Raw genomic sequence first — 26,134 nt, 5'->3', positions numbered from 1 at the left:
TACCTTGTGTGCATGGCATGCCGCATCTCGTGGGAGCGTGGCAGGCTCAACTCAAACCCCCCACTACTATTGTAAGCACGTAAGGTAAGTTGACGGCCTTGTTCTTGCCTACGAGAATGCGCCGACAGCAAGCCGCAAGCCTTGTGGCCCCCAATACTCTCCAGAGTGTGCATCTGAAGAATGCCAGTAGGAAATGGTATGCGCCCGCCATGCCACAAGAAAACGCCAATGGTGCTCGAGAGAAACCTCTTTCGTCATCATATGGGACGTTGGGTCCGAGTACATCATCAATACTTCTTGGTATGACTAGGGCTCTCTTAATTGTCAGGTTCTTCAAATGTACTGCGTGAGTGGAGAGTGTACTCCACCCCTACATCCAAAGCGGACGCTGAATGGAGGGAGATGGTACAGCTTCAGGATACGTACCTGCTTCCATCCAACCAATAAACGGGCCGCCACAGTTTCCCATGATTGCGCCTGATGAGAATTGCTTGTCCCATCTAACCTTGCCTCTATATCGACTTGTAGATATTGCACCATCATGCCCATATTCCCAGGGTGTTACCTACTGTTTGATCAGTGCCCTAATTTTATCCGGCCTTCCTTATTAAGCAGAATCATCTGTACGGAGATTGAAACCGGTGCTAATTGCTAACACGACGCCAGGCAGGGATGGGCATGCGAGCGGGACAAGCACGGACAGAAGTTGACTTTGACCCAGCAGAAATCCATTTCGTCATTTCTCCTGGGGGCCTTGGACAGCCTTAAATTTGCCCCGACACTGAGTCCTGAGTCCCGTCCCCCTTGACATGACTCCCGGAGGTCTTGACGTGCTCACCACCTACCGGTACACTACGGCTACAAACAAGTCAACCGCACCCAAGCTCGAGCTGCAAAACAAACCGTTGGTCCCATCCCATCTTTGCTGCCCACCAACTACGGCACCACTTGCTATAGAGTACAGACCGTATTTAGTGAGGAGGAAACTTGACCAAGGTGCATTCCCCATTTCATCTCCCCTAGCGTACGCCGAGAGACCACACACCTAGGGTTTCTCCCAATTCTCCATTGCTAAAAATGCATCGAACACGATCTCCCATCCTCCACCCCGATTCCCATCTTGTCATCGGCGATCGAGCCTCTCTGGCACTCTGCCACGCGCCCACGATGTCTTCCTTTGATCCTTTCGCGGAGACTTAGCAGTTCTGGCAAAGCCTGGGCAGCAGCCCGAACCTGGGTAACCACCAAAACATGTAGACATGCAAACATGCAGACATGCCACCACCCGTCGTCTCACACGAAAACCTTCATGATGCTTATTCCACGATCTACCCGTCGTTCCCTCCGCCGTATAGATCGCTAACAATGGCCCCTGACTCGGCGCCAGCCCACTGACCAGCCCCCTCGGCAGCCTCGCTCTTAACTTCACTACCTACTCCAAGCTCAATGAGGTGCTCCAAGCTCTTCTTTCCCCCCTCCAGGCTGTTTGCTGTGTCCTACGTCTCGGCGCCACATGAGACCTTTCAGCCGACCGCCACTACGAAGTCTACGAAGCACTCAACAGCGCACACCTGTGGTCTGCCATGTGACGCCCGCCCGCCCACCATGTACCCCTAAAACAGTAAAGATCAGCAAAAGAACGAGCATACCTCAACAATATGTATTGCAAGCTCTGCTAGACACCACATTTGCAAGTTGATAATAACGCCTCTAATCATCGAAATGTGCCTTCTAAAACCTTTCCATAGGTTAAGTCTCATTACCAAGTCATGTGTAGGCGAACTCTACCCCTCTTGGGTAATGGAAGAATATATACCTACAGAGACTCATTATCTCCTAGTACAGGCGCGATAACGCAACGCTTGTAGGTCAACTACTTCTCCCTGCAGCAAAGCTGAAGCTGCACCACACACGCGTAGTTAAAGAGACCATAAACGGGCATGCATTACTAGCACCCACCACCGCCACTACCATTACCATTACCATAACCCAACCGTGAACCCACTCTCTCTAGACCACGGTTGGATTTCAGTGCGCTTTCCGACGGGGCAACCAAAGCTCGGAGATCACAAATGCAAGAGAACCGTTGATGAGCAACACGACAGCATCTCTCGTACAACCCGGAAACGAACCGAAGGCAGTGTTTGATCTGAGTATACCATGTCATCTTTACAAATCGAACGGACGTGTCTCTATGTCTCTGTACGAGGGACAAGCAATCAATCTCCCGAGTAACAGTAACACACAGATACCCATGCCCAGCATGGCATTCTGACAATCGATGCAGAAAGAGAATGCGGTAACACCAAGAACTCACGCTTCTCCCTCCGCCTCCCCGCCATCTCCAACGACACGACGGGAGTTGGGAAGGCCGAAAAAAGGAAGGACCTCATTCGGCTCCCCCCCCCCTTTCCCCTCCCCGGTCCGGTTTGAGCTTGGCTTGAACGTGAACTCGACTTCCGAAATGGCAAGACCTGTCAAACACAGATGAACCGAGCCAACCGATCCGGTATGTGACTACCTTGAGAAGAGGAATCTCATCAGATGTCGGCTGGTGGCTTTAATCACCTAGGTATTTCAGGTAGTTAAGTGAGGTCGGGGTGTAAGTCTGAACCACCACCCCACCATATCCGATTTCCACACCTTTCGGAAAGGTAGGTACGGATAGGTGGTAGGGAAAGAGGGGTGGCGAAGGCGCGGGAACATGGCAATTCCTATTTGCCCATCTGATTCTCCATGACCTGACTTTTCTTTTTCTTCTTCTTCTTCTTCCTTCTCGCTGAAGAATTTCATCTGGTCAACCAATTAGATCTCATAATACAGTCTCGCCAATAGCCCAGGCTCTCAACGACTTCCCTCTCTTTCACCCGAATCTCCCAAACTCCCAAAACGATGACAAAACCTCTTGCTTACACCAAGAGACCAAGGGAAGATAGCGCCACATTCCGATTTCTGAACTGGGTAGGCGCGCAGCTACGCCGTAAATAGCGTCATGCACCAACCTCTTTGCCCGATCCCAAGAGGGAAAAAAACCAAAAACATACAACACCAGGTATTCGCTGATCGTCACCGACTCAACTACTAATCTGGCCCTCATCGGCTTGTCTATGGGAGAGCGGACGGGATCCCGAATTCTCCGATGGGTGTGGTCGTATGTACTTGTGTAGGAGACCAAATTCTCTTATATCGTGTGTGTGTGTGTGTGAGAGAGAGAGAGAGAGAGGCGTCCCAGAGTGCGAAACAAGATACTGGCCAGAACGCCGAGAAAGAGTCAGAGAGATGTTTGACGACTACCTCCAAAGACCAATAGTGACTCACCCTCGTCCGTAATCCCCCTCCCCGAGTTCAGCCTCAATCAAGACCTCAAAAACATGGTCCGATGCACCCATCTCAGCTACACCAAGCTGCAGCGCCATCATTCCATAGCCTCCGCATGTCCAGTCCACATCGAGCTTCAAGCTTCCAGCTTCCAGCTCCAGCTCCGGCCATAAGAGGATATGGCCGAGATGCTAGCAAGGCACCCAGTATCGTACATAAAACCAGGTCTAGAAAGCTGAGACCCATACGCCACCACTCAAGGCGTTTGGGCGTACAGGCGTTGCCGCTACGAAGAATCTTTCTTTCGTGATTGTCATTTCCGGTGCTCAGCTCGTTCAGCTCTGCTTCAAAGTTTGAAAAACGCCAGTATCCTGAATGCTGAAAAAGGCGTGATTGGGCGAAAACACGATGGCACGGGCAACATCATATTCTTCCTTCAGCCCTCTGGTCTCTTCGTCTCTTCGTCTCTTGTGCTGCTCCGTCGTTCCTTCAAGCCGCTCCCCGGTTGGAGGCTATGCTGTATCCTAATGTCAGGTTTGATAGCTTCCCATGATGGGGTTTGGAAATCACCAACACTTCCTTGTTCAAGTCAATATATCTTCTTCATATTTTGAATGACATTCTGTGTCATCGGGCATATCTCATCTGCGTGAATTTCTATTTGTAAAACAACCACTCCTCTATATCATCATATCGGCATCACTAATGGCGCCATGGAGGAGGGGACTGGTTAATGATAAAAACGAGGGGTCAGCCGAACTGAGCCCTCTTACAACAATGTCCATCCCTCACTCTTTCCTCTGCTTTTGCCACCGAAATCGGCCTCGGCCGGACCTTGGCTCCGAGTCTGCTCCAGCAGCTATCCAAGTCCAGCACTATTCTCGTGCCTCATAGGACCCCTCCCTACCCCTTCGGTGCTTGTGGTATCATCGACTGCTCCTCTTCTAGTACAGCGGTCCGCGGCGTCCTCGGCGCTTCTTCTTCGTTGCGGGTGTGTGCAACACGTCACCCTAGTTTTTCATGCGCATACTCATCTCCTAAGAGAAGTACGAAGTGATCGCTCGTTGAGATTCGGGCGAGAACTGCTGGAGCAGCGGTGTGGGGTCAACGCCTGCCTGGGACAGAAGAGTCTTGATGGCGAGTACTACGCGGCTTGCAGTCTGTCCTGCCAGAGAGTCTGCCTCCAGAGCCTGTGCAGTGAGCACAAAGATCTTGCCAGCCTGGCCAACGACAGCCGGATGTTGCCTGAAATCACGAATTAGTATCAGTCATATTCAACTTCCCACGTCTTGGAAATGTGCTCACTTGTCAATCAATTCTGCCAGGTAGGCGTAGGCGTAAGGTGCGGCCTCCTCGTCATTTGTGACGGGAAGGGTCTCGATCCACTGAGCCACGACATTGTTGGGATCCTGAACTGAGCCGGCGTTGAAGTGAAGAATCTTGGCAATGGCAGCACAAGCATTCTCCGTTGCGTAGACATTGTCCTCGCTCCGCGCCTCGGGAACCTGCGTCACTTGGAAGAGGAAAGGCAGGGCACCTCCCAAGAACTGGGCCCAAGGATGACCGCCGCGGTGGGCAGCCACACCAATGCCGTAGGCCGCAGCCTGGCGGATGGCGGGCGATGAGTCCCTGCAGCCATCAACCAGGGGCTGGGTGATGAGGTTGGCGTACTTTTGGCTTTCGGTGCCGCAGTACTCCAGCACATCGTCCATGATGCAGAGACCCCATTGACGCTGGGTAGGGTCTTCCGACTTGAGGAAGCCCTCGTAAGTGGGGAGCAGGCGTTCCCATGACGGTAGGAAGGCAGCGCCGTGGTTCTTGAAAATGGCGTGGAAGGCCTTGTTCATGTCAGACAGGAGCGTCTGATCGTCCTCGATAGCCAACAAAACGTCCTCGGCTTCGTCTTCCACATCCTCGGCCCCGAGTGCCTCCTTATCCTCGAGACGCTGGGCAACACGGTCCTTGTAGTCTTCAATGGCAGAGTGGACTGAGTCGATGAAGCGAGAGAGGTGATCGGCGGTGAGGCACTCCTTGCCAATGACTTCAACGGACTCGTAGAAGCACTGGTACATCTCGGCAAGAGTATCAATCGCAGGTTCCGCGGTCAACACCTCGAGAAGCTTGTCCACAGTCGCAGCCCAGAGCCCGGCGAGCTCATTTGATGGGCTGCCGTACGTCTTCTTGTAGGAGCTCAGAAGCTGAGGTACCAACTTGGCCGAGATGAATCTGACGGGGTCGTGGAAGAAGAAGGCCAGACCAGGGAGGGCAATCTTCTCCATAATCTCGGCCACGTAAGGGGCGAAGCTTCCCTCGAGCACCTGGGCGTACACGACAAGTAGCTCAATGGCCATGTTCTTGTCCTCCATGGTGCTCGTCCGAATTCCAATCATCTTACCCTTGAGAGGGACGAGTTCCCAACCATCCTCCTGCTGGATCTGCTCGACCTGATCCTCGTCATCCAGGAGCTGAATGTCGGCCTTGGCGCTAGCGAGCTCGAGAAGAGGTGGCATGACGTTGGGCAGGAAGGGAAGGAACTCCTGGCCGAGGACTCTGCACATACGGCCCCAGCAGTGCATCAGATATTGCGCCTGAGGGTCATCAGGATCGGTAATGTTTTGCTGAATGGAAGCAAGGAGCTGGACAAGAGTCATGGCATCTTGGCCAAGTCTTTCCTTGCCAACAGCCAGGGCGATCAGCGTAGCGCACTCCATAGCCTTGGCGCGGAGAAGGCGGAACTCCTTGTCGTTTTCTCTCTGCAAAACACTGACCAACAGAGGCATGAGAGTATCGTAGTACTTGGAGAAGGCAGCCTCGGCAGCGTCGGCGATGGTCGCGATGGTCGACAAAGCCTGCTCCTGGACGTAGCGCTTCTCATTCTGGAGCAACTGGAAGAGGTGAGACAGGAGCTCATCGAGGTAGGGCTCCAGGATGGACTTCTCGGCCTCCTCGCAGAAGTTGACGAGGGCAGCGGCCGCGTGCGACTTGACACGAGCCTCGGGAGAGTCAAGGACCGGGATGATGGCCTTGAGAACACGGTCGTAGTAGTCGGTCTGCATCTTGGGCGCGAAATCGGTGCTCATCTGGCCAAGAGCATTACATCCAGCCCAGCGCACACGGGGGTGCGGGTCCTTCAACGCAGGAACAACGAGGTCGAGAACCTGGCTGAGCTCGCCGATCATCAACTCCCGGCAGCCTTCAGAGATGGCAGAAATGGCCATAAGAGCCGCATGCCTGTCTCTCCAAGCCATGGAGGTCATCATGCGGGGAAGCCAGTTGAAGGTCGGTGCCAGGATGGTCTGGCCGCCAAGCTTGTTGGCGAGTCTGTCCATGCACTGCTCTCCGGCGACGTGGTTCTGGTCGCTTTCCTCTTGGTCCAGCTAGAGAAGTGTTAGTATTTCAATGACGTGAATTCAAGACAAGCCAAAGGTGCTACTCACATCGTCAGATGACAGCCACTCAGCAGCATCGTCGTCGTCCTCCCCAAGGTCGGTCATGAGGCTGAGGCACTGTGTAATCATATCGTTTGTGTAGGTCTCGTCCTTGCGGCACAGAGACGGCGCGTAGTCGGCAAAAGTGGCCATCAACTCGAGAGCGTTTTGGCGGCAAAGATTGTCGAGCTCCTTGTCCTGGATGACGGAAATGCTGAACTTGACTAAGTTGCCGAAAAGAGGCTTGAACATCTTGGGCGCGGTCTCGGCCATGTCAATCAGGGCGACAAGGGCGCTGCTAAGGTCCTCGGAGTCGTGGCTTTCCTTGATAGGCGGCATGATGTTGAGAACATCGGTAATAAGAGGGTAGTACTTGGGCTGCGCCTTCTTTCCCAAGCTCCTGAAGAAGGCCGCAAACGCCTCCATAGCGGCCAGACGCACCTTATTGAGAGTCAGTCGGTTTGACACCGGTAGCGACTGGATCGGGGTTCTCCTACCTGAACGGAATCGTCCTTGAAGCCTTTCTGGAAGGCCTGGATGACGGTGTCCTCGTGCTGCTTCTCGATAATACCCGGGGTCGTGGCAAAGACACGGAATGCCGTCTCTCTCTTCTCGGCGTCGGGCGCTATGCTAAGCTGGAAGAGACCGCCCAGCAGCTCGGGCCAGGAATCATCTGCCATGATGTTAGGCTCGGAACGTCCTCAAGCATGAAGGAGCAGGATCTGGGTGTCAACGTACTGTTTTCGGTGTATTGCCTCGCGACTTCAGCGACAGCGTCACTGATCTTGTTTCTCACGGCACGCTGGAAGTCACCGCCGAGGCTCTCGAGAAGCTTCTGGCGGATGACGGCGGCCTGGTCCTGGGACAAGGACAAAAACATATCAACCAGCTCGCCGCGGTCATTCTTGCGGCTCTTGGAGGCGATTCTTCGGAAAATAACGGCGGCGAAGGAGCGTATCTGGTGAGCAAGATGGCGCGGTTAGCTGAAGGTCAGAAGAGCGTGTGTGTGTACACGCGCAAGAAAGGCGAGGGAAGATAGAGGCGAAGGCATAAGGTGCAGGGTGGACGAGCGTACCGAAGCATCAGAACCGACTTGGACCTGCTCTGCGAGGCCCATCAACAACACCTCGGGTCGGGTGGCGGTCCAGTTATTTTGAAGGTGGTCTTCGGCTTGCGATCGAACCGAGTTGTCTGGGGATTGGAGAGCTTGCAGCAGCTGCGAGAGCTCTGCGTGGACGTCTGGGGGAAGAACAGACATGTTTGCGACTGAGACGGGAGAGGATGAGGGTGGGTTGTTGTCTTGTCGAGTCGTCGTCTGCTTTTTTGCAGATTAATTAAAATGACCAGCCCCAAGACAGCGCAGCCGGGGCGGTGTGAGGTTGTCGAGGGCGCAAAGCTTGTCGAAAAAAGAGGTAGGGTGTACGCGGGGGAAGAGGCGGATAAGAGTCGGCGTCGGGTTATGTTTTGTTCTGAGGGGTACTTTTTTACCCTTTTCGGTAGCCCAATGTCTCTGGACCTTATTTTTTTTCCCCCAGTTCTTGGTGCGCCAAAGTAAGCGAACCCGTGTCGGACGAGGATAGGGAGGAAGGCGGGTATATGCAGTGGTCTACTGGAAAGAAGAGACTGATCGCAATGAGCAATATGTGCTTCAAGAGGCACGGTTCGGGTGGTGGAGGGAGGTTTATTTTTTTTGGTCGAGGGGGAAGAAAAAAAAAAACAAAGGAACATGCAGGAGTCAAAAAAGTGAGGCAGCAAGCCCGCGATGGTGAGGGACCAGGACTGGGGGGTTCTTCTTCGGGTCTTCTTGGTCGTGGAGGGGAAACCTGCAAAAAATGACAATAATTTGGGTAGGTTTTTGGCGGGGCTGTTGCTGCTGAAGGTGGGCTCCACTTGTACGTCCCTCATGTCCCTCCCGTCAAGCCGTCCATGGCCTTCTGGTAACTTTACTCATACTGAGATGGTGTGGCTGCTTCGTACCTGTGGTGCGGCGGCATTATTAGCACCCAAGGCACGAAAACGCGCTGTCCTGGGCTGTCGGTGGTCTGTCTGCCCTGGCCCCCCGGCTTGAGGAGGGGTAGGGGGACGGATGGGAGGGGTTCTGCTGTGTAAGTGCCCGTCTACGGTAGGTACAAAGTACATCGTCACTTTGTGTGTACGGGTAAAATAATTTGTTAGTGATTTGGGGTTTTAACTGGCTGTGGTTGCATGTGAAGATTGGTCTCCACCAACGGGTCAACGTTTGATCAAGGTTCCCTCCTCCAATGCACAGGCACGCAGACGCGCATAGCAGAGCAGAGCAGAGCAGAGCAACGGCGACTTCTCTACACCTTGTTACCAAGTAAACCGTTGGCTGGTATGCTCCGAAATGCCAAACTCTACCCAGCAGACGTACCTTAGTGACGATGCCAGAATGAAGAGGTCTTACATTAGTCACATGACAAGTGTCGCCACGATGATCAGACTGATTGGTAGTCAACTCCGTGGTTATTTGTAAAAACCCACCAGCCAAATACCCAGCACACTCGGTATCATCAAAGCATCTACCTTGAGCCAAACAGTAAGATGAAATCTGGTCATAGGAATAGAACACAATCGAGACCCCAGAATAAAAGTGCAAGAAATTTCTGAGCGGAAAGGAAATAACACAAAGAAGGGAGAGCCCGCTGGCAAGCTCCACCATGTAAACATGCGTCGCATGAAGCCGAGAAGCTCACCCACAAGCAAGGAGCTCCCTATCTCAAGGCACTCGTGTTTTCGTCCAAGCTTCCGGCTGCCCTGACACTAATAAAGACGAGTGGAAAATGGCCATGAAGACCATTCAACAGACAATGCCCTTTGTTTCCACCGCCGTGCCTGCCCACCTGTGTCCCTGCGGCGGGCTTCGACGCGTCTTTCTAGGCATGGATGAGGCGAATGCATCAAGGGACAGCCCGCTAGCTGAAAGAAAAGATGGTACGGCGAGATATCCGGCCACATACAATATACAAAGCCCATCTGAATGCCAGGACCCGAGCACACACTACCTTATACAATCAGTGGTGGAGTTACACAAGGTAGCTGCAGGTGGCTCCTGACAGTCAATAGACGAAATGGCGAATGGATCTAACATATGATTGATCCAACGCGGAATTCATTCTTCATCTGAGGTGCATTGTAAACCTCATCTCGGAAGGTGCTTCAGTCCAGAGTCCGATTCGCCCTATTTTCCTGTACTTGATTTATGCACCAGTCCTGCATTATTGGAATACATATGAGTATGTATATGAGCGAGGTAGGTATGCCTAAGATGAGGTTACCAGTAATTTGTGTCTCCAAAGAAGACGTAGCCAATGGAAACCCGGTCTGCCAACCTACCTGTTGAAGGAGGGGTAACGGGGTTCCTTACACTAAATTTGAAGACAGCCTCAGTCGATGCCAGGTTCCAATTCCCACCACCAAAACTTCCCGTCGGCGCTGGTCATGACCCCGGGCTTGCGTCTCCGGGGTACGCGACCCCGCCGTGTAGTGGCTAACTTCTCCCACCGTAGCGCCTGCCATGATGCTTCACTTACCTCCAGGTCCCTTAGGCTACGGTAATTAGCGAGGTACCTAGCTACCTACGGTCCAATAGCTGCAACCCCTCATCTTGCTTCTTTTCTTTTTTCTTTCCCCGCCTCATTCTGGTCGTCGTCGATGTTGGTCGTTGCCGGAACTCTCTTCAGACCCTTTACACATAGTTCAAACTACACTGCCATCTCGCTGTCCCATCATCCCAGCATCGCGACGTTCAAAGACTTCGACTTCTTCTACACGAGTCAAAAGACGTTTCAACCAATAAAACACAATCTTCCAGAGAGTCGTGGAACACCCCCCGTTGAAAGCGCATGTCAAGTTCGCCTCCCCTGTCATCTTCGGATCCGTCAGATCACCGGAGCCCCTCAATTGCGATCCATAGCTCTACGTAAGGCGGTGCAGCTTCTCCAGCCCAGGCTGGGCAACTGTCGCTCTCGGGCGCAATCAGCCGACCGTTTGACTTCTTCGTCTCTCGGCGCCTCGTCAATAATCCCCTCAGCCACCACAGAAGAAGCGGCGTGCAGAAGTTAAAGTGCATTATTGAGAGAGCCTTCAGCCAACATCACGAGCTTCTACGCAGCAAGTCGCCAAGCACCATCGAAACCCCGCCCACAATCACTCTGCCCGTCTTGCTACAGCACCCCGAGTAGATTAGCCCAACCCAGATTGCACCAAGGGCTCCCCGATCGAATCAAGCCATGGACGCAACACCAACGTCCGGGGCGCACAATGACGAAGCCATCATAACCTCACCTCCTGCTGTCCCTCAGCGAACTCCCTCCCAGACGAGCCTGCACAAGACCACCCACGTCCACGCCCATCGCCAGAGCTTTGCTGAGAACCTGAGAAATGCGCCTGGCTCTCCTCGCGCCCAGCGACACCCTTCCTTTACCCAAGCTGCTGTACAGGATCTTCTGAATCACCCACCTGCCGCCAACAAGCACTCGAACCCGCGCTTTGCAGGCCGCGACTGGCGCGATATCTCGGTCAACGAGCTCGTTGCCCAAGATGACTTCCGATGGGCCACTCTAGACACCAGTGTCGAGGAGGCCTCTATGGTACGTCTTCTTCATCTTGTCCAAGTGCTTTGCATCGTTTACTAACGCTGCGGTAGACTCTAGTCAAGCACAGCCCATCCAACGTCGTTCTGATCCGAGAAGATGCATCGGCCAAGACTGCCGTCTCTACCTTTGACTACAATGACCTAAACACATACCTCCTCGTAGTTGTAGGACTCGCCAGGCCCGACGAGGAGCAGGTGCCTCTGTACGACGAAATCGTGAATAAGGCCCAGACGGGAGCCCGGATAGCCCTTCGAGATATCCAGCCGCTTTGCCGCAAGGAGTCGCTCATCACCTTGCCCTTTGACGAGACACTGGAACGGGCCATCGAAGTGTTTGGCAGCGGCATCCACCGCGTTTTAGTCACGAACCCCACAGGCGACGTAGTCGGCATCCTCAGTCAGCTCAAGGTCATTGAGTTCTTCTGGAACGAAGGTATCAATTTCCCCGCCATTGACAGATTATACCCTATACTCTTGCGCGATATCGGCATCGGTACCCAGCAAATTGTTTCCGTCAAGTGAGTCCACCCGCTTATCGCCATCTTGTGACATGGACTGATGCTTTGCAGCTCCGACAGCATACTGGGAGACGCCCTGGCGCTTATGAACGCAGAGGGCCTAACGAGTGTGGCTGTCATTGACAATGGTCACAACGTTGTTGGAAACATCTCGACCGTAGATGTCAAGCATCTGACGAATGCCGCCGACGCTCCTTTACTCAAGCAGTCTTGCATGCACTTCATCTCTGTCATCCTGGGTGAGCGCGGCGTCGAGCACGGTCGCGACTCCTTCCCGGTCTTCTACGTCAACCCGTACTCGACACTGGCGCACACTGTAGCAAAGCTGGTGGCTACTCAGTCTCATCGCATGTGGGTTGTCGAATCGGCGTCTCCATCTCCATCCGCACCGGCTACACCCTTGCTGGCACCCACGACGTCGTCGGTGCTGGTACCGGGCATTGGTTCCGCGCCTCAGTCGCCTCTCCCGACCCAGGTTTCGCACGCTGTACCTGCTGCAGCCATGCCGGGCGCCCATCTCTCCGGGCGTCTGACCGGTGTCATCTCGCTGACCGACATCTTGAACATGTTTGCAAAGTCGTCGGGGCTGCGGCCGTCGGATCCGGGCGAGCAGCGCGCGCGCCGTCGCAGGAGCTCTAGCAGCTCCATGCGGCCGAGTCTCGATTCGTCGAGACCGAGCCTTGACTCACGTCGATGAGAAAGAATTTGGGTGCCAGCGAAGGGGAGAAATAACAAGGAAGTCTTAGAGAGCTTTAATGATTGGCGTTTATGAGTTCGTCGCATGGGGCTTTTGCTTTTTGACTGGAGCATGATTGTGCTCAGGTTTTATGCTTTTCTTCTGTTTCCATTAGACGGCCGAAGCTTCAGACGAGATGCTCTAGATCACTTTCGATAACAGGCGGATCCCGCAATATATGTGATCTAAATATGGTGTCACCCAATGCCGCTCGTCCGTGACACATGGGATGAGCTTTAAGTGCCTCACAGCATCCATGTTTGTGGGTGACTACCTACCTGTTTTATGTCTGCCATCCTGTAGGCAAGTCTAACAGCCTGATTAACGATGTGATGGCGAGTGCAACTGGCCACGGACTTAGTATACGCCGAGTCGTTTCTTGGGCACTCGTTGCTATTGAACGTAACTTGTATATGATTGACCAGAGTAGACTACACAGCCCCTTGGCTGTGATCTGAGACTCCTTTTGCATGCTATGAGTGCCTCGCGGCCGCGGGACCTCTCTAGGCATCTTGTATTCCCTTGGTCAAGACGCGTTGGGAGATGAAATGTGCGCGCAAAGTGTGTTGTCATCAACATGTCGGCCTCCGGAGTCCAGATCCCAAGCATGGTCATATGTCCCCTCACCTTGGACCTAGTGAGCTAGCAAAGGTTACTACAGTCGATCGTGGATGAACGTAGTGCTGAGCCATCTCAAGTATCCTGCTTGGTGTTCATCACAGTGAATACACGGCAGAATACGTAGGGGAAAAGGACACCAAAAAAACAAGCGATCCATGGCATTATGTAGGACCGTGAGCCGACATACAACCCCTTGCTAATGAATGCTAGAATCATACCGCTCGGCTGTCGAATACAACGGACGCTGCTTGTTGAAAAAGAAGTCGTACTCTGTGTGGCTATGAGGCAGCCCACCCCCTTCTCTGCCACCACCACCACCACCAATAAACGCACCTGCCATACAGACCTAGTCTCTCACGGTGAACATTGAGTGAAACGAAATTGCTAGCAATCGTTTTCCATTTTGCATCGTATATATAGTTGGAGCTGTTGTCCACAGATTGAATATGTACACTCCACGCCAAAAACTTCTCCCTCACTCCTCTCCTTTTCCAAAGTCAGACTGAAATCATGAATTGAATCCAGAGCAGAGAGTCAATTTTGACCCAGTTCCACGCTTTAGATGGGAACACCAGCAGCGGCGCAGGTATTCTGGGACCAGGTGAGAGCGGCGAGACTAGGAAACGTAAGAGTCAGTTCTTGTGCAATCTTACATCCCCATTCGGGGGACCATTCGGGGAGAAGAGATAAAGTGTCACTTACGCGTCGGAAATCTCGCAGGCGCCGAGAACGCAGTTGGTCACGGCGGTGTTGTACGCGGAGGAACTAGATGAATTAACAGCCACGTATTAGTCAATGAATTCTCGGAAGGCACTTTGGACGTGTATATATCCATGTTCCTGAGCAGAGGGGGACAAGAAAACTCACGCGCAGATGCAGGCAAAGTCGGTCTGGTCAGCGCAGCCTGAGACGGGGAAGTTGTCGACGAAGCATGGGCGCTAAAACATCAAAGATTCTCATCAGCCCATGATTCGAATTGGGAAACACCAAGTGTCGTCTGCCTCAAGATAGACAGGCGGGAGGGCTGGGGGATGTGCTGTGTTTCATACCGCGCAGTCGGGGAGGAGAGAAAGGTCCTGGGCAGCGACGAGGCTGGCGAAGAAGGCGACGGCGACGGTGGTGAACTGCATGTTGACTGGTTGGTCGTGTAAGACGGTGTGAAAGTGGGCTTAGTTGTTGGTTTATCTTGGTATTGATCTGAGAGTTGGTGATGTTGTGCAATTGGAAGGGTTAATCACGACATCTGGGGATGATGGGTTTATATAGATCGTTTTCTGATCCTCCTCCTAGTCTGATGTCCTTTACTCTTTCTCAACATGACATCGATACTTGCCAAACGTCAGGAACCCATCATGGATGGTCCTCTACCCCGCAAACTACTACCCACATTCTTCCCTTTTCCCATCTTTCAATCGTTTCTTCCCTTGCTTACAGCTACAAAGCGCTTAGGTTAGGGAGTAAGAATGAATCATTTCCCAATTTCACATGATGCCGAAAAAAACACTGGACGCGGGGTTGAGGGAAGAGAGGAGGCGTGAGCAGGCCGCCAAGATGGTTCATCGCGGCATTGGAAAGCAACCCTAGACGGATGTGACGTGCCCCAATGGACCTGGCCAACATCGGCGACTTTGCCGGATGGAGAACCACGAGGGAAGAAAAAGAAGCTTGGAGGTTGAATAACCTTGATTTAGATGATGTGGCTGTACGTATGCTTGTTTACCTCAGCAGGGGGGTTGAGGAGGAGGAGGAGGAGGAGGAGGAGGAGCAGGAGGAGGAGGAGGAGGAGAAGCAGTAGGAGGGCATCATGCTGACTTGAATCAGATCAACTTAACAAGGACCGCCCCTTGACCTAGACTTCAAGACGATGAACTACAACAGTCTTCCCAGCGCCAAAGTACGAGATGAACCTCTAGGTGGTAACGGGGCAGCTTCTTCTCTCTCCTCTCCGTTAACATCTCTTTGAACCATTGACCGGCTCCGAGATACGCTTGAACCCGCCTACCTAGGTAGTCGCTCGCAAACGGCGGAGACGTGAGTATAACACGCTAAGAGCCTGGTCGATTAACACGAGCGCATATAACGCCAGCACCTTCCTCCGTTCTGGCCCGCACAATTTCGGCCGATCACAAGGCCAACTCGGACATGGAGGCATCTCAACCGATGTGACACTGGCTTAAAGTTGCGGGGAAGCTTGATGTAGGTAAACCCCAGTGGTGACTAGCAGTTCTATCCATAATCCAAGAGAGGAGCGGTTCATCTCAGGTCAACCGTTTTATGACAAGGGAACGCGCCTACATGAGATACAACCTCGTCACATCCTCCCTCCTTAACCTTCATGAGATCATGACATTCGAGGCCCCACACCCCTTTCAAGAATTTTGCCAGGCACGGCACGGCACAACGGTTGCTGGGTGATCGGCTCTGCTGGGAACCTGGATAGGGAGGTGGTTCCTTCCCAAACCCTACTTGTGGACTTGCTGCAAATCCGGGGATTGCGGGGAAGGAAGGGTATATTACGATGTAGAGGATGGAGTGGTACTCCGCAGTGTGTGAGGTTGCATTCGGAGGGCCAGGGTGTGGCCAAGGACGAAGTTCCTGCATCGGGGGAAGCATCGGGGTCAGTCGAGCCAAGCCGCTCCGCCTGCGGGAAAGGCCTTTGAGTGAGAGTGGCTTGCCGAGGCGAGGCGAGGCGTTATGGGAGAAGGTAAAAATGGCTTCTGATAATGTGACTCCTGGAAAAGACTTGCTTTTTTTTCCTTATCCTCTTCTTCTTCTTCTAAGAGTGGTTTTGTATGGATGAAGAGTAGCTTGTTTTGACGGAGACGTGGGCGCGGAGAGTTGTTCAGAGCTCGGGGGCGTTATCAAATTCGTCACTAGTCGGACAAGGCTTCCCCGCGCCGGCACTTCAATGCCGTATTTGAATATTTAGGATTGCAAGTGCAGGGGTGGCTTAAAATGAAGACTTAAGATGTTGACAAGTTACGAATGACATCTTGTTCTCTGGTCAGGTTGGTAAACTGTAAGCTGACGGTGACTGGCGCTCACAGAATGCCCAAATCCTCCCAGAGAAAACGATACTTTGAAGCAAAAACGATTTCCCTTACGGTTCGAGTTACACAACAACAATACATAGGTGCCAGACAATTTGAGCAACGAGAAATAAACGAATCTAGGCTGCTCAACAGACAGATGCATAATAGGAGGATTAAGCCCACTTCAAAAGAGTGGGCAACGGCAAAAGTTCCGAAACCGAGAATCGAACTCGGGGCTATGCCTAACCTCTCACGCAGATGAGAGGGCATCATGTTGGCCACTACACCATATCGGATGTGGATATTTCTTCGGCTCCCTAATCCAACTACACACCAATCCCACCAGTGGACGGATAGAGTAGAGCTGATACTCCAAACCAGATTGTGCTGTCATGAACTGATTGATTGTCCGTGATCCTATGTCAATCATGCAAACTCACTGAAACCTAAGAGGCAATGAAAATTGGAGACAAAACTTTCTTTGCACTCAAACTAAAGTGCAATTCGAATTGACTTTCGTCTTGCGTAAAGACTGGGTTAGTGTCATCTCGATCGCACACTGTGTCTCAGCACTGTCCCTCAAAACTTTCAAACCTACCTCCAACAACTCATATCTCGGTTCATCTCATCTACCAAAAAATATCACCCCCAAAATCTCACTTACAGCAACGCCTCACTATTGTCAGTTCTCACAATAGTTGCCCTCGAATACGCCTCACAATAATTAATCCCAGACAGAACTTCAATCAGAAAGAGAGACTGTCCCATCTCACATAATCCGCAACCATGGCAACCACAACAACCCAAGACTTCACAACTTACTACCTCCAACGCACCACCCAAGAATTCGCAGAGGATCTAGACAAAGTCCGTGCGGCCGACGACTTCAAGGCCGAGTCGCTGCCCTTCCTGATTCATGCTCTGCAGCAAGGCACCGCGCTCTACTCTGAGCGGGACCAGGAGCGCGTCGTCAAGCCTACTACCGTTGCTGCTGCTGCTGCTGCTGCTGCTGCTGTCGTGGATGATGATGATGTAGACATGGCGGATGCAGCCGCTACACTAGCCGACGCAGAGGAGCAGCAGAAGGAGGACGCCGGTAAAAAGGATGAAAAGAAGGAGAAAAAGGACAAGAAGGAAAAGTCCAAAAAGAGGAAGTCGACTTCTGGTTGAGGGTGGTCCCTGTGTTAGGTCCTTGATATGCGGGGAATTGGGAGGGAAAGCTCGAAGACTTGGGCGCAAAGGATTCTTCGCATCGCAACGTTTGAGAAACTTGGACTGGACGAAGCTTCCGGGCCGCGGAAAAGCCCTCATTCCAGCAAGGTGTCTACGGGACACCGTGACTGGCCTCCTCGAAGAATACGCCAATGTCGCTGGCGTAGAAGCCCGACGTCGAGAGTAAGGGAAGAAGAAGGCATGAGGCAGGAATGCAAGCAAAACAAGAGGTTTCGGGGGCAATGGAAAGACAAGGTGGTCCGATTCAGATCAGCTCTTATTGGAAGAGTTGAAAGCTATAATCAGCAGCTAGAATCTCGTCACGCCGGTTTACTTGATGAGATTTCCTGTGCCAAAGACCGGGCAAAGCGTAGGCGGGATAGAGAAGGGCACCGCGACGAAACCCAAGGCCAAACAGAATACCTTGCAATATGCTAGGAGAAGCCTAGTGCCGGCATAGAAGACGGAAAACGGAAACCGGCTACGAAGTCGCAATAACATCAATGCAAATCAATCTCGCACCATGTATTCCACGATGCCTTGTGTCTACTCACAAACCGTTTGGGAAGCCCTTTACATGATCATGATGATAATTCAATTCTGCGAGGTGTCATGAGGGTATCTCTAGGATTAAGCATTACAGAAAAAGAAGAAAACGCCCTTCAGCCATGCTTCACACATACACGCCATCGCTGTCTAATGCCGTCGTCGACCGCGAACTCATTACTGCGTCGTTGCCGTGTCATTCCAAGCCACTCATCTCATAGTCAATTATTCCTAAACGGCTCAAGACAGCCGATACGACCGGCGGCCGATCTCCTTGCGCACAGCCCAGCCCTTGATGGCCAACACGATGATAACCCAGGCCATCAAGACACCCACAAGGCCCATGGTCACGGTGTACATGAACATGGCATCTAGGCCGTAGTGCTCCATGCCCTCAACGGTATCGCTAGCCTAGTCCATTGTAAGCTGTTGTTCGTTCGAATTATAGTAGGCAAAAGGAAACTTACGCTCGCCATGAAGATGATTCCGCCAGAAGTTAGACCAAACGCAGCGAGGAGCTCCGTGGGAGGTCGAGACGGAAGAATGGACTTGGGAGGCTTCAGATACATGATGACGTATGAAAAACCGCGAGCGAAAGAGGCGCCGGTGAGGAGGTTACCCCACTGCTTGTGAATCATGCTCGAAACCATGGAGTGCTGGGTGTGCGAGCTCATCATGATGCCTAGGAGAAGGATGACGAGCGCCGGGATGGGGTTGATGGAAAACTCATATTGCTTCGGCGGCTGGACATCCTTCTTCTGCTCTTCCTCGTCGTGGTATTGCTCAGAAGCAGCATCGAGAACCGATGTGTTCAAGAGCTCTCGAACGCGACTCGATTCGATAAGCATGCCGACCTGGTTTTAGGTGTTAGTCCACTCTGCGATCCATATTGCCCTTGATGAGAGGCTTACCAGTCCACCACCAATGAAGAGAACGGTGATTGAAATGTGCTCCAGATCCTGCGCGCTGTACTCTCCTCCCCAATTTCCAAGATGCTCGAGGAAGATGTTGGTCGATCCGTAGATAAAAATGAGGGCGCTCTCGACAAACTCGGCCGAAGGCCGCCACTTGCCGTCGGCGCGCTTGGGCCGAACATTCCACGCCTGCCGGAGCAAAGTCAGTAAAACGGTTCCGGACACGGCCGGCAATGGACCGCAGACTTACCCATCCGAGTTCACCAAAACTACCGGTCCATCGACCAAGGGTCAATAAACCAAGCCAGAAGAAAATGCCGCCCTTGACCCAATGCGCCAAACCGCTGAAGATGCCGTTGCCCTCCTGTGATATTTTGTTAGCGTTACGACTCTAGTAAGCTTGTTCATGTATCACTTACAAAGAACCGCCCATAGGCCACAATTCCTAGACACAAGGTGGCAAAACCCAGCGGCAGGATAGTCCTGTCGATCAAGTTGTAGAAAAACAAAAGACCCTTCAACACGCGTGAAGGCATCTTTCCCGCGATCCTGCCAATAGCCGACCTGGGGTTGGCATTGTTGTTTTCGTTCCCGTTGCTCGGCATGGGCATGGGAAGCCTATCCTCCAGATCGTCCTCTTCCTCGGCGTACTCTTTGAGGTAGGCATTGGAGCTGCGCGGGGACACCTCATTAGACGATGAAGAGCGGGAGTGGCTCCGGAGCGATTCGGTACAAGGCTCAGTGCCCTGCCCGCTGTCGTTTGAGAGGCGGTACTCGCTGGCATATCGAGAGCTGTTGATGCGGTGGTGCTCAGCCATGGCAGCCGTAGAAACTGGGATGAATGATTGGCATTCGTTATGGTCGGAGGTTTCGCGACTGTCATGCCTCAGAGCGCCAGCAACTCTTCCTACAAGGCCGACCAGAACCTGCGCCAAGAGGACCCAGGTTACCAGCCAACCCAGTTTGTGGTGCGCATTGTTGGGGTAGAGATCAGGTGTGCTGGCGTTGTAAATTGTTCCCAGGAGAACTCCAAGCGCATTGATAGCCATAAAAATGAATTGTAGCGCAAGTGTATATCTAGAGCGGGCAATGGAAAGCATCACAGCTGCGAATCGCGTGTAAGTTAAGTCGGCATATGCCTTTCGGCAGGAGCTCGTCAAACGTACCAACTGGCAGAACGAATATCCACGCGAGTACCATAGCTCCAATGTGCGCGTACATTAGTCCAGCATGGTCGGCGAGTGCAAAGTATGTGGGCGGATAGCTTTTGGAGTCGGTTTTCGGCTCGTCTGCGCCGGGAGCTATACCCATCTCCATCTCCATGGCGTCGGCGCCAGCTTCGTGAGCGCCGTGGGCAACGACTAAGGGCACAATACCCAGCGCCACTACCGTGGTGATTTGGCTACTTAACGATCTCATCAAGGGCCTTTTTGCGACTAAAATGTTCGTCGTCGCAAGATGAGGAGAGAGGTGATATCAGGTTTGCCGATGTCGCAAGGATGATGTTGAAATTGTCCCGGATCTATTCAGACAAGTAATGGTACGGTCGGTGAGAGGTCCGATTGGCACTTCTTCGCAGATGCGTACGCAAAGAGATAGGGCAGAAGGGTAAGCTTCACGATAATCGAAAGAATGCCATGAGCGAGAAGGAGGTCAGGTCACCTTTATTAAACAGCAAATAGAGTGGGGTCTAGCGAAGAGAGAAGTAGAGGAGTCGCGCCAGCGCCAGCACCGCACCGGAGACCGAGAGCAGTCCTTTTGCGATAAGATTCTTGTGTAGACTTGTAAGTGAGGTACAAAGCCACGGTGTAAGGGTAGGCCAACGATAGCTTCTTGGAGCCGGCGTCGGTACACGGCGATGACATGGCCGGGCTTTGGGTACCTTGGGTCTGGGCAGCCAGAAGTCAGGTCATACCCATGTGCGTCCCCCGTCTCCATTGTACTTTATGGGATGGTGCAAGACGGGAAGGTACCGGTGGTGTATTGCACATGCCGTTGAGGTGACTTCCTGGAAGTCATCCTACCCACCCCGTGTAAGGTAAGGCGGCCGCCGCGAGAAAGAAGTCACCGACCAAGGTAGACGCGAGGCGAGTGGCAGCAGTACTGCATATGTTCGGCAGCGGGTGTGTAAGTGGTGACAAGGTCAAGAAAAAGTGCAAAGGCCGACTCCGAAGGTTCCGAAGGCATCCACGAGCGAGGGTCCGGCCAAGTCCAGTATCGTCCAGTGACCACATAGAAGAATTAGGCCAAGAGCTGCGCGGGATGGAAACGGTAGTAACTTGTCCAACCCACCTCGCCCTGGCGGAGGTACTCGAAAGATGCACCCGCCCACCGACCCGAAGCTACGGGAGCTGGCCGGCACGGGCACGTTGTAGTTTGGATGGAGGTGGGTGAAAGTAGCTTGGAGGAGTGACATGTGGACGATGGGCATGGAAGACGCGAGAGCTTCATTCCCTGAGATTCTTCCTTCTCTCCTCCACGCCGTTATTACTGATGCAGGTGGGGCAGACACTACGCTGTAGGTACACATCCTGGGAATCTAGTGGGGGTGCGGGGAGCTTACCTGCACCAGCTTACCAGACTAGCTGCCTTATGCCAGCGGATTTCGCGGCAGTGACGCCATGAGACCCTGCCAGAAATTTTCATCACCATCCCACCTTATTGGAGAGAAGAAGGTTGCGACGAGTGCAGTAGCGTAGACGGGCAGGTAAGGTAAGTATTCACCTTACCTGTCTTTGAAAGAGGAGGGTATCATTCCCGGGAACAATTGCGACCAAGTAGCAGTTTGTACATACATACTCTCACTCATCCGATGGCTCACTAACACTTACACGCTTAGTCAATCAAGCTCATCCACCAAACGTCCCTGATCATGATATCAAAGTGAGAACCTCGTTCTCGGTAAGTGAGTGGCTAAAACTCACAAATGCTCATAATGCGCCACTCATTTCGTATGTTAGCCTCATGAAGAAGAGAAGAGAGGACGATCTTCAGCATTCAGATGTACTCCCTTGAACATGGAATCCGTGACCATGCAGCTATGTGTGACTCTCCCGGGATCAACGGGGACTAGGGACGCCAGGTAGTCGAGTGGGTAAGATAGCGACTACAGAGTAATAGACCAACCCCAAACAAAACAACCTCATCGCCAAGATCACGGCAGCCGAGTGCCGTTCTCCGTCGTTCGATCTTCGATGACCTGCCCTCTCTCTACTTACATGCGGCCTCAAGCACCCCGAGAGACGATTTCTGACCACCAAAGAGTCGAGGACACACGCGTTCGATTCGTGATGCTCGCCGCAGCCACTTGAGCGTCGTCGTCCGAGATGTAAAGCTGGCAGAAGGCTCAGTGGATTTGTAAGACACATTTCCCAACGGACCAACAATACCAGTGATGTGTGTCCCACCATGTCAGATTCTTACATGAACGTGGCTTCTGAATACCTCCGTCTAGGCATGGCGGCATAGCAGTTGAGTCACACGGGTACGCGCGAGCTAGCAATCGCCATCTCATAACTCTGTGCCCATCCCTGCCTTGCATCGATCTGTAGTGTAACTTCATGGAGGTAGTGTGGTGGTGTCCACGGTGTGGTGTGCGTCGTTCCCACTCCACCGATGGGTGCGGTAAGCAGAGACTCAAAGAGGGCCGGCCGCGAGCTAAAATATCATAGGGCAGAAAACAAAATGTTTGTTAATAAGCAGAAACAAGATGTGCAAGGCCCCCAGTGCCGGGAGATGCGGGAAGCGCGAAGTACCGACAGGAACGTCTAATCTAGAACGTAAGAACAAAAGAATGGAACAAGAAAAGTGTTGGCCGCGCTTCTGAAGCTCCGTCCGTTCAGGCAAGCCGCGTCAACTTTTCTGACGCCCCAGCCCTGCTCTTCAACTATTGCAACATCATCATTTGCGACTTGGGCTTCCCACCGTACATGTCGGTATCCCGAGATGGGAAGTTGAACGACGTCCCAGCGGGCGGCCGAGCCTTCTGCCGACGCGGCGCCAAGAGAGAGCAATTAAACGGACACGGAGGATATTCCAAAGCTCCGTTCAACGAAGCGATATACGGAGTTCTTTACAGCGTGTCTCTCATCCCGTAGTCCCCGTAGACCGTCCGACCATGTGGTTGCGAAACCTCTGAACTTCTGATTTCCTATATTGATGATGATGAACTTGTGTCCATGTCACTTATACCTATTGTGCTGCCTGCCTGCCATCTGCAATGGAACTTTGCTCTGCTTCTTCCAATGGTCTGACTTGAAGGGAGCCAATGACTTCACCTACTTCTCTCTGCGCCGTGCCCTTGGCCTGAGTATCTTATGTCCAATGTGAGCGGTTGACCGAAACCTGCGCTGAACCATGCCCGCATCAACAGATGCCAGTACTGATGATTCACGTTGAATCATCACGTACATAATCGCAAGAGAACCAGCCCCACGGTACGGCTTACAGCGACCGCATTACAAATGGAGAAGAGATCTATCCACTCCGCTCCATCATGAAGGGCACAAGCCAACAAGCTGAACATCAGTCAGCAAGAAGAAAAATTAAGGTAACCTTATGAACAACAATCCCGCAACTCCACCAAGTGAAGAAAAAACCACATGGATGCAAACAGAAAACCCCACAACACCACACCCAGAAAATCCACAGAGAGGATCAGTACGTGCGCATCCTTGCCTCCGATCCGCCCGTCAAACCCGCGATCCCGCCCTCCTTCTTGGCTCCACATGACAAAAGGCCGGTTAAGGTACATTTGATGTACCCTACCTGACGGGAGGTACTTCTGTCCCTCTCTCTCTCCTCTATGACCGACCGGGCTTGAAAATCCAAGACACAACAGTGAAGGCCCCTCTTTTCCCGCGGCCTGCGGTCGGTGGGCCCGGGAATCAAGTCGGAGTCCGACCCGCATCGATCACGGGGCGTCGCAAAAAAGTCACAGAAAACGAAATTTTACTTTACATGGCGCTGATTCTGAAGAACATAAAATACCATTCACTTCGGTGCCACTACCGAATATCTTGAAAATTTTCACTTGTAACCGAAGAGCAAATATCGTTGAGAAACTTCCAACCTTCACACTCAGAATAGCAAGGTGATTACCTACAATTACCTAGGTACATGGTCAACAAATGTAAGCTGTACATAGAAAACAAGGCACCCCGCCGATTTGCATGGACGTTCTCATGATAGCGGCCAACTAGAGGGTGAGACTATGACATATCACCCAAAGTCCTAGTTTACACCAATCGCTACACTACACCGCCTTCAACCTCCACTATGTAGCTTGCGTCACAAGATATCGGAACAACGCATCCGTGTTGATGCTACCAAGAAGAAGAAAGTCCTTGGTAAGATGCAGACCGCAGACGCTGTTCTAGCCTTCCAGGTGGCGCCCCACTATCATCGTATATCCCGCCCCGTCACGAGGCTCGACTTGTCCGAACCTTCCGGCGCTTTTGTTGCCCTGTGTAAGCTCGCCGCAGAGCCATCGCGATGCACTGGGCCCAGCTTACGCAGACTTTTTTTTTTTTGAGTCACCGCCCCCAAGCTTCTGGCCCTGACTGAGTTGACAGAAAGCTATTGTATCGTATTGTACGCTCAAAACACTCCGGCCTAGAGCGGATTCGTCTGGCTTCTATGATATGTCCAGCCCTCAGAATCGTGCGGTGCATCTCCACTTCCTTACTGCCCTACCTTACACGGTAGCATGCTGAATCACGGCGTCAATCTACCGTCTTCGGATCCGAAGCTCCGGCCAAGGTCCGCTGGACCCCGCCGTTTTTCATCTACGACGGACTACAACGCCGATCGATCTTTCAACTTCCATCTCTCGCCGCTCTGGACAACCTTGTTTTCCTTTTCGAGCTTTTCCAAGATTTGTATGATCCCACCGCTCGCCGGGATATGCAGCTCCTCAGGAACGTCGGCATAGATGACCTTGACAATCTCCATGAGTGTCCAGGCATAAGGGTCGCCCTCGATATCAGAGCCTTGCCTCGCCGTCTTCAGCGTACGAATGACCTGCTCCTCTCGGGCCTTCCTGTGGTTGATGTACTCTTGAATTTTGGACGGGCCGTTGTCAATCAAGGGCCCGTGACCTGGATACGCCCTCCCCTTGAACAGGCGCTGCATTCTCTCGAGGCTGTTGAGGTAGACGATCAAGTCCTCGAATACGGCGGTGCCCTGGCCCAAGACGTTATCCGCCGTGAACATGGCGTCCTCCTCCTCCAAGACAAAGGCCATGTGGTCGACTGTATGCCCTGGGGTGAAGACAGCGGTAAGGCTGGCCCCGTCGACGGAAAACTTTTGGCCGTCCGAGATGTCTGACTGGCCTTCCTCGGGCTGGTTCTTGAAGACCTCGGAGCTTGGGGATAGCTCTAGCAGCTGTTGGATGCCGCCTGTGTGATCATGGTGCCAGTGGGTGATCAAGAGTTTCTCAACCGCTGCCTCCTCCTCTTCCAGAATCTTCTTGACAGCTGCGATCCACGAGGGTTTGCCCTCGCCTGTATCGATGAGTATACGGCGGCTGCCTGTGCCGACGAGATATGTATTGGTGCCTTGCAGCGTAAACTTTCCCGGGTTGCCTCCCAGAATGCGGATGCATGCTGGGCTGAGGCGCTCGACTTCGGGCAGTGATACTAGTTGTGAAGACATGATGTTGGTGTTCTTGGTGCGATTCAGATGGGCGATATGTCTTATCCCGGAGGTGGTTGAGTTAATTGGCCGTCTTAGTCACAAGGCAGCGTTGCGATTGCATGGGGAAAGCACGCTGAAAACAAGACCCCGCATGTTCCTTGAAGTAAGGTATGCGACAGAGAAATAGCCGCGACGTGATGCTGGGCATTCAATTTAGCGAATAGAACAAGCTGGTGCTACATGTACTTGAAGACGCAATGGAGGGGCAACTGAAGATGCCGAGGTTGAACAGAATGCGCCTTCCGTTAGGTAGGTGGGTAGGTACTTTGAGGCTCGAGACGGCTCCCGTCAGCGGCTTACATCAGCAATACGATGCAATTGAGAAGACGGAAAGTACACTGAATCCCATCAGTGGCAGTGACAGTGACCTCACTGATTTCCAATAATGCGCCAGAGAGGGTCCTGCTACAGCTCCACTTAAAAGTGCTCCGAGGTCCTGTGGGAATTCAGGGGCATAGGAAACTATCGGTAGGCGGATAAGCAAAAGTTGTTATCGAT

The 26,134-nt window shown here is 52.6% G+C and overlaps 8 protein-coding genes and 1 non-coding gene across 9 annotated transcripts; 1 reads left to right on the top strand and 8 right to left on the bottom strand.

Annotated features, from left to right (window-relative positions):
* Positions 1 to 2,757: 2,757 nt before the first annotated feature.
* BDP55DRAFT_671026 (uncharacterized protein) lies at positions 2,758 to 3,111 on the bottom strand. Its single transcript, XM_060575427.1, has one exon. The coding sequence runs from the start codon at positions 3,095 to 3,097 to the stop codon at positions 2,864 to 2,866; it is 234 nt and encodes a 77-aa protein (XP_060427075.1). The 5' UTR covers positions 3,098 to 3,111; the 3' UTR covers positions 2,758 to 2,863.
* Positions 3,112 to 3,991: 880 nt separating this feature from the next.
* BDP55DRAFT_231717 (armadillo-type protein) lies at positions 3,992 to 8,173 on the bottom strand. The gene is made up of 6 exons (XM_060566155.1): positions 7,822 to 8,173; positions 7,485 to 7,704; positions 7,244 to 7,419; positions 6,756 to 7,187; positions 4,624 to 6,695; positions 3,992 to 4,563 (listed from the first exon to the last, which is right to left on the bottom strand). Exons 1-6 carry the CDS (start codon positions 8,002 to 8,004, stop codon positions 4,356 to 4,358), a joined length of 3,291 nt encoding a protein of 1,096 aa, XP_060427074.1. The 5' UTR covers positions 8,005 to 8,173; the 3' UTR covers positions 3,992 to 4,355.
* Positions 8,174 to 9,004: 831 nt separating this feature from the next.
* BDP55DRAFT_671021 (uncharacterized protein) lies at positions 9,005 to 9,707 on the bottom strand. Its single transcript, XM_060575426.1, has one exon. It carries the CDS (start codon positions 9,441 to 9,443, stop codon positions 9,231 to 9,233), a length of 213 nt encoding a protein of 70 aa, XP_060427073.1. The 5' UTR covers positions 9,444 to 9,707; the 3' UTR covers positions 9,005 to 9,230.
* Positions 9,708 to 10,996: 1,289 nt separating this feature from the next.
* Positions 10,997 to 12,576, top strand: BDP55DRAFT_556954 (uncharacterized protein; the record flags this gene model as incomplete). The annotated part of the gene is made up of 3 exons (XM_060569645.1): positions 10,997 to 11,356; positions 11,413 to 11,879; positions 11,931 to 12,576. The coding sequence occupies 3 exons, from the start codon at positions 10,997 to 10,999 to the stop codon at positions 12,574 to 12,576; spliced, it is 1,473 nt and encodes a 490-aa protein (XP_060427072.1).
* Positions 12,577 to 13,627: 1,051 nt separating this feature from the next.
* BDP55DRAFT_770397 (CFEM domain-containing protein) lies at positions 13,628 to 14,440 on the bottom strand. Its single transcript, XM_060581085.1, has 4 exons — positions 14,286 to 14,440; positions 14,104 to 14,174; positions 13,939 to 14,001; positions 13,628 to 13,852 (listed from the first exon to the last, which is right to left on the bottom strand). Exons 1-4 carry the CDS (start codon positions 14,364 to 14,366, stop codon positions 13,795 to 13,797), a joined length of 273 nt encoding a protein of 90 aa, XP_060427071.1. The 5' UTR covers positions 14,367 to 14,440; the 3' UTR covers positions 13,628 to 13,794.
* Positions 14,441 to 15,221: 781 nt separating this feature from the next.
* On the bottom strand, positions 15,222 to 16,053 carry BDP55DRAFT_671017 (uncharacterized protein). The gene has a single exon (XM_060575425.1). It carries the CDS (start codon positions 15,847 to 15,849, stop codon positions 15,490 to 15,492), a length of 360 nt encoding a protein of 119 aa, XP_060427070.1. The 5' UTR covers positions 15,850 to 16,053; the 3' UTR covers positions 15,222 to 15,489.
* A 424-nt stretch (positions 16,054 to 16,477) lies between these two features.
* BDP55DRAFT_t235 lies at positions 16,478 to 16,564 on the bottom strand. The gene has a single exon. It is a non-coding gene; the product is annotated as a tRNA-Glu (tRNA).
* Positions 16,565 to 18,266: 1,702 nt separating this feature from the next.
* On the bottom strand, positions 18,267 to 20,359 carry BDP55DRAFT_556923 (uncharacterized protein; the record flags this gene model as incomplete). The annotated part of the gene is made up of 6 exons (XM_060569640.1): positions 18,267 to 18,437; positions 18,494 to 18,880; positions 18,938 to 19,129; positions 19,191 to 19,304; positions 19,360 to 20,045; positions 20,107 to 20,359. 6 exons carry the CDS (start codon positions 20,357 to 20,359, stop codon positions 18,267 to 18,269), a joined length of 1,803 nt encoding a protein of 600 aa, XP_060427069.1.
* A 3,934-nt stretch (positions 20,360 to 24,293) lies between these two features.
* BDP55DRAFT_231541 (metallo-beta-lactamase superfamily protein) lies at positions 24,294 to 25,714 on the bottom strand. Its single transcript, XM_060566153.1, has one exon. It carries the CDS (start codon positions 25,592 to 25,594, stop codon positions 24,737 to 24,739), a length of 858 nt encoding a protein of 285 aa, XP_060427068.1. The 5' UTR covers positions 25,595 to 25,714; the 3' UTR covers positions 24,294 to 24,736.
* Between the last annotated feature and the right edge of the window lie 420 nt (positions 25,715 to 26,134).

Source organism: Colletotrichum godetiae (assembly GCF_030913485.1).
Source record: "Colletotrichum godetiae strain CBS 193.32 chromosome Unknown BDP55scaffold_33, whole genome shotgun sequence".
Lineage (NCBI taxonomy): Eukaryota > Fungi > Ascomycota > Sordariomycetes > Glomerellales > Glomerellaceae > Colletotrichum > Colletotrichum godetiae.
Note: the sequence above shows the minus strand (reverse complement) of the source record. Positions and strands in the feature narration are given on the sequence as shown.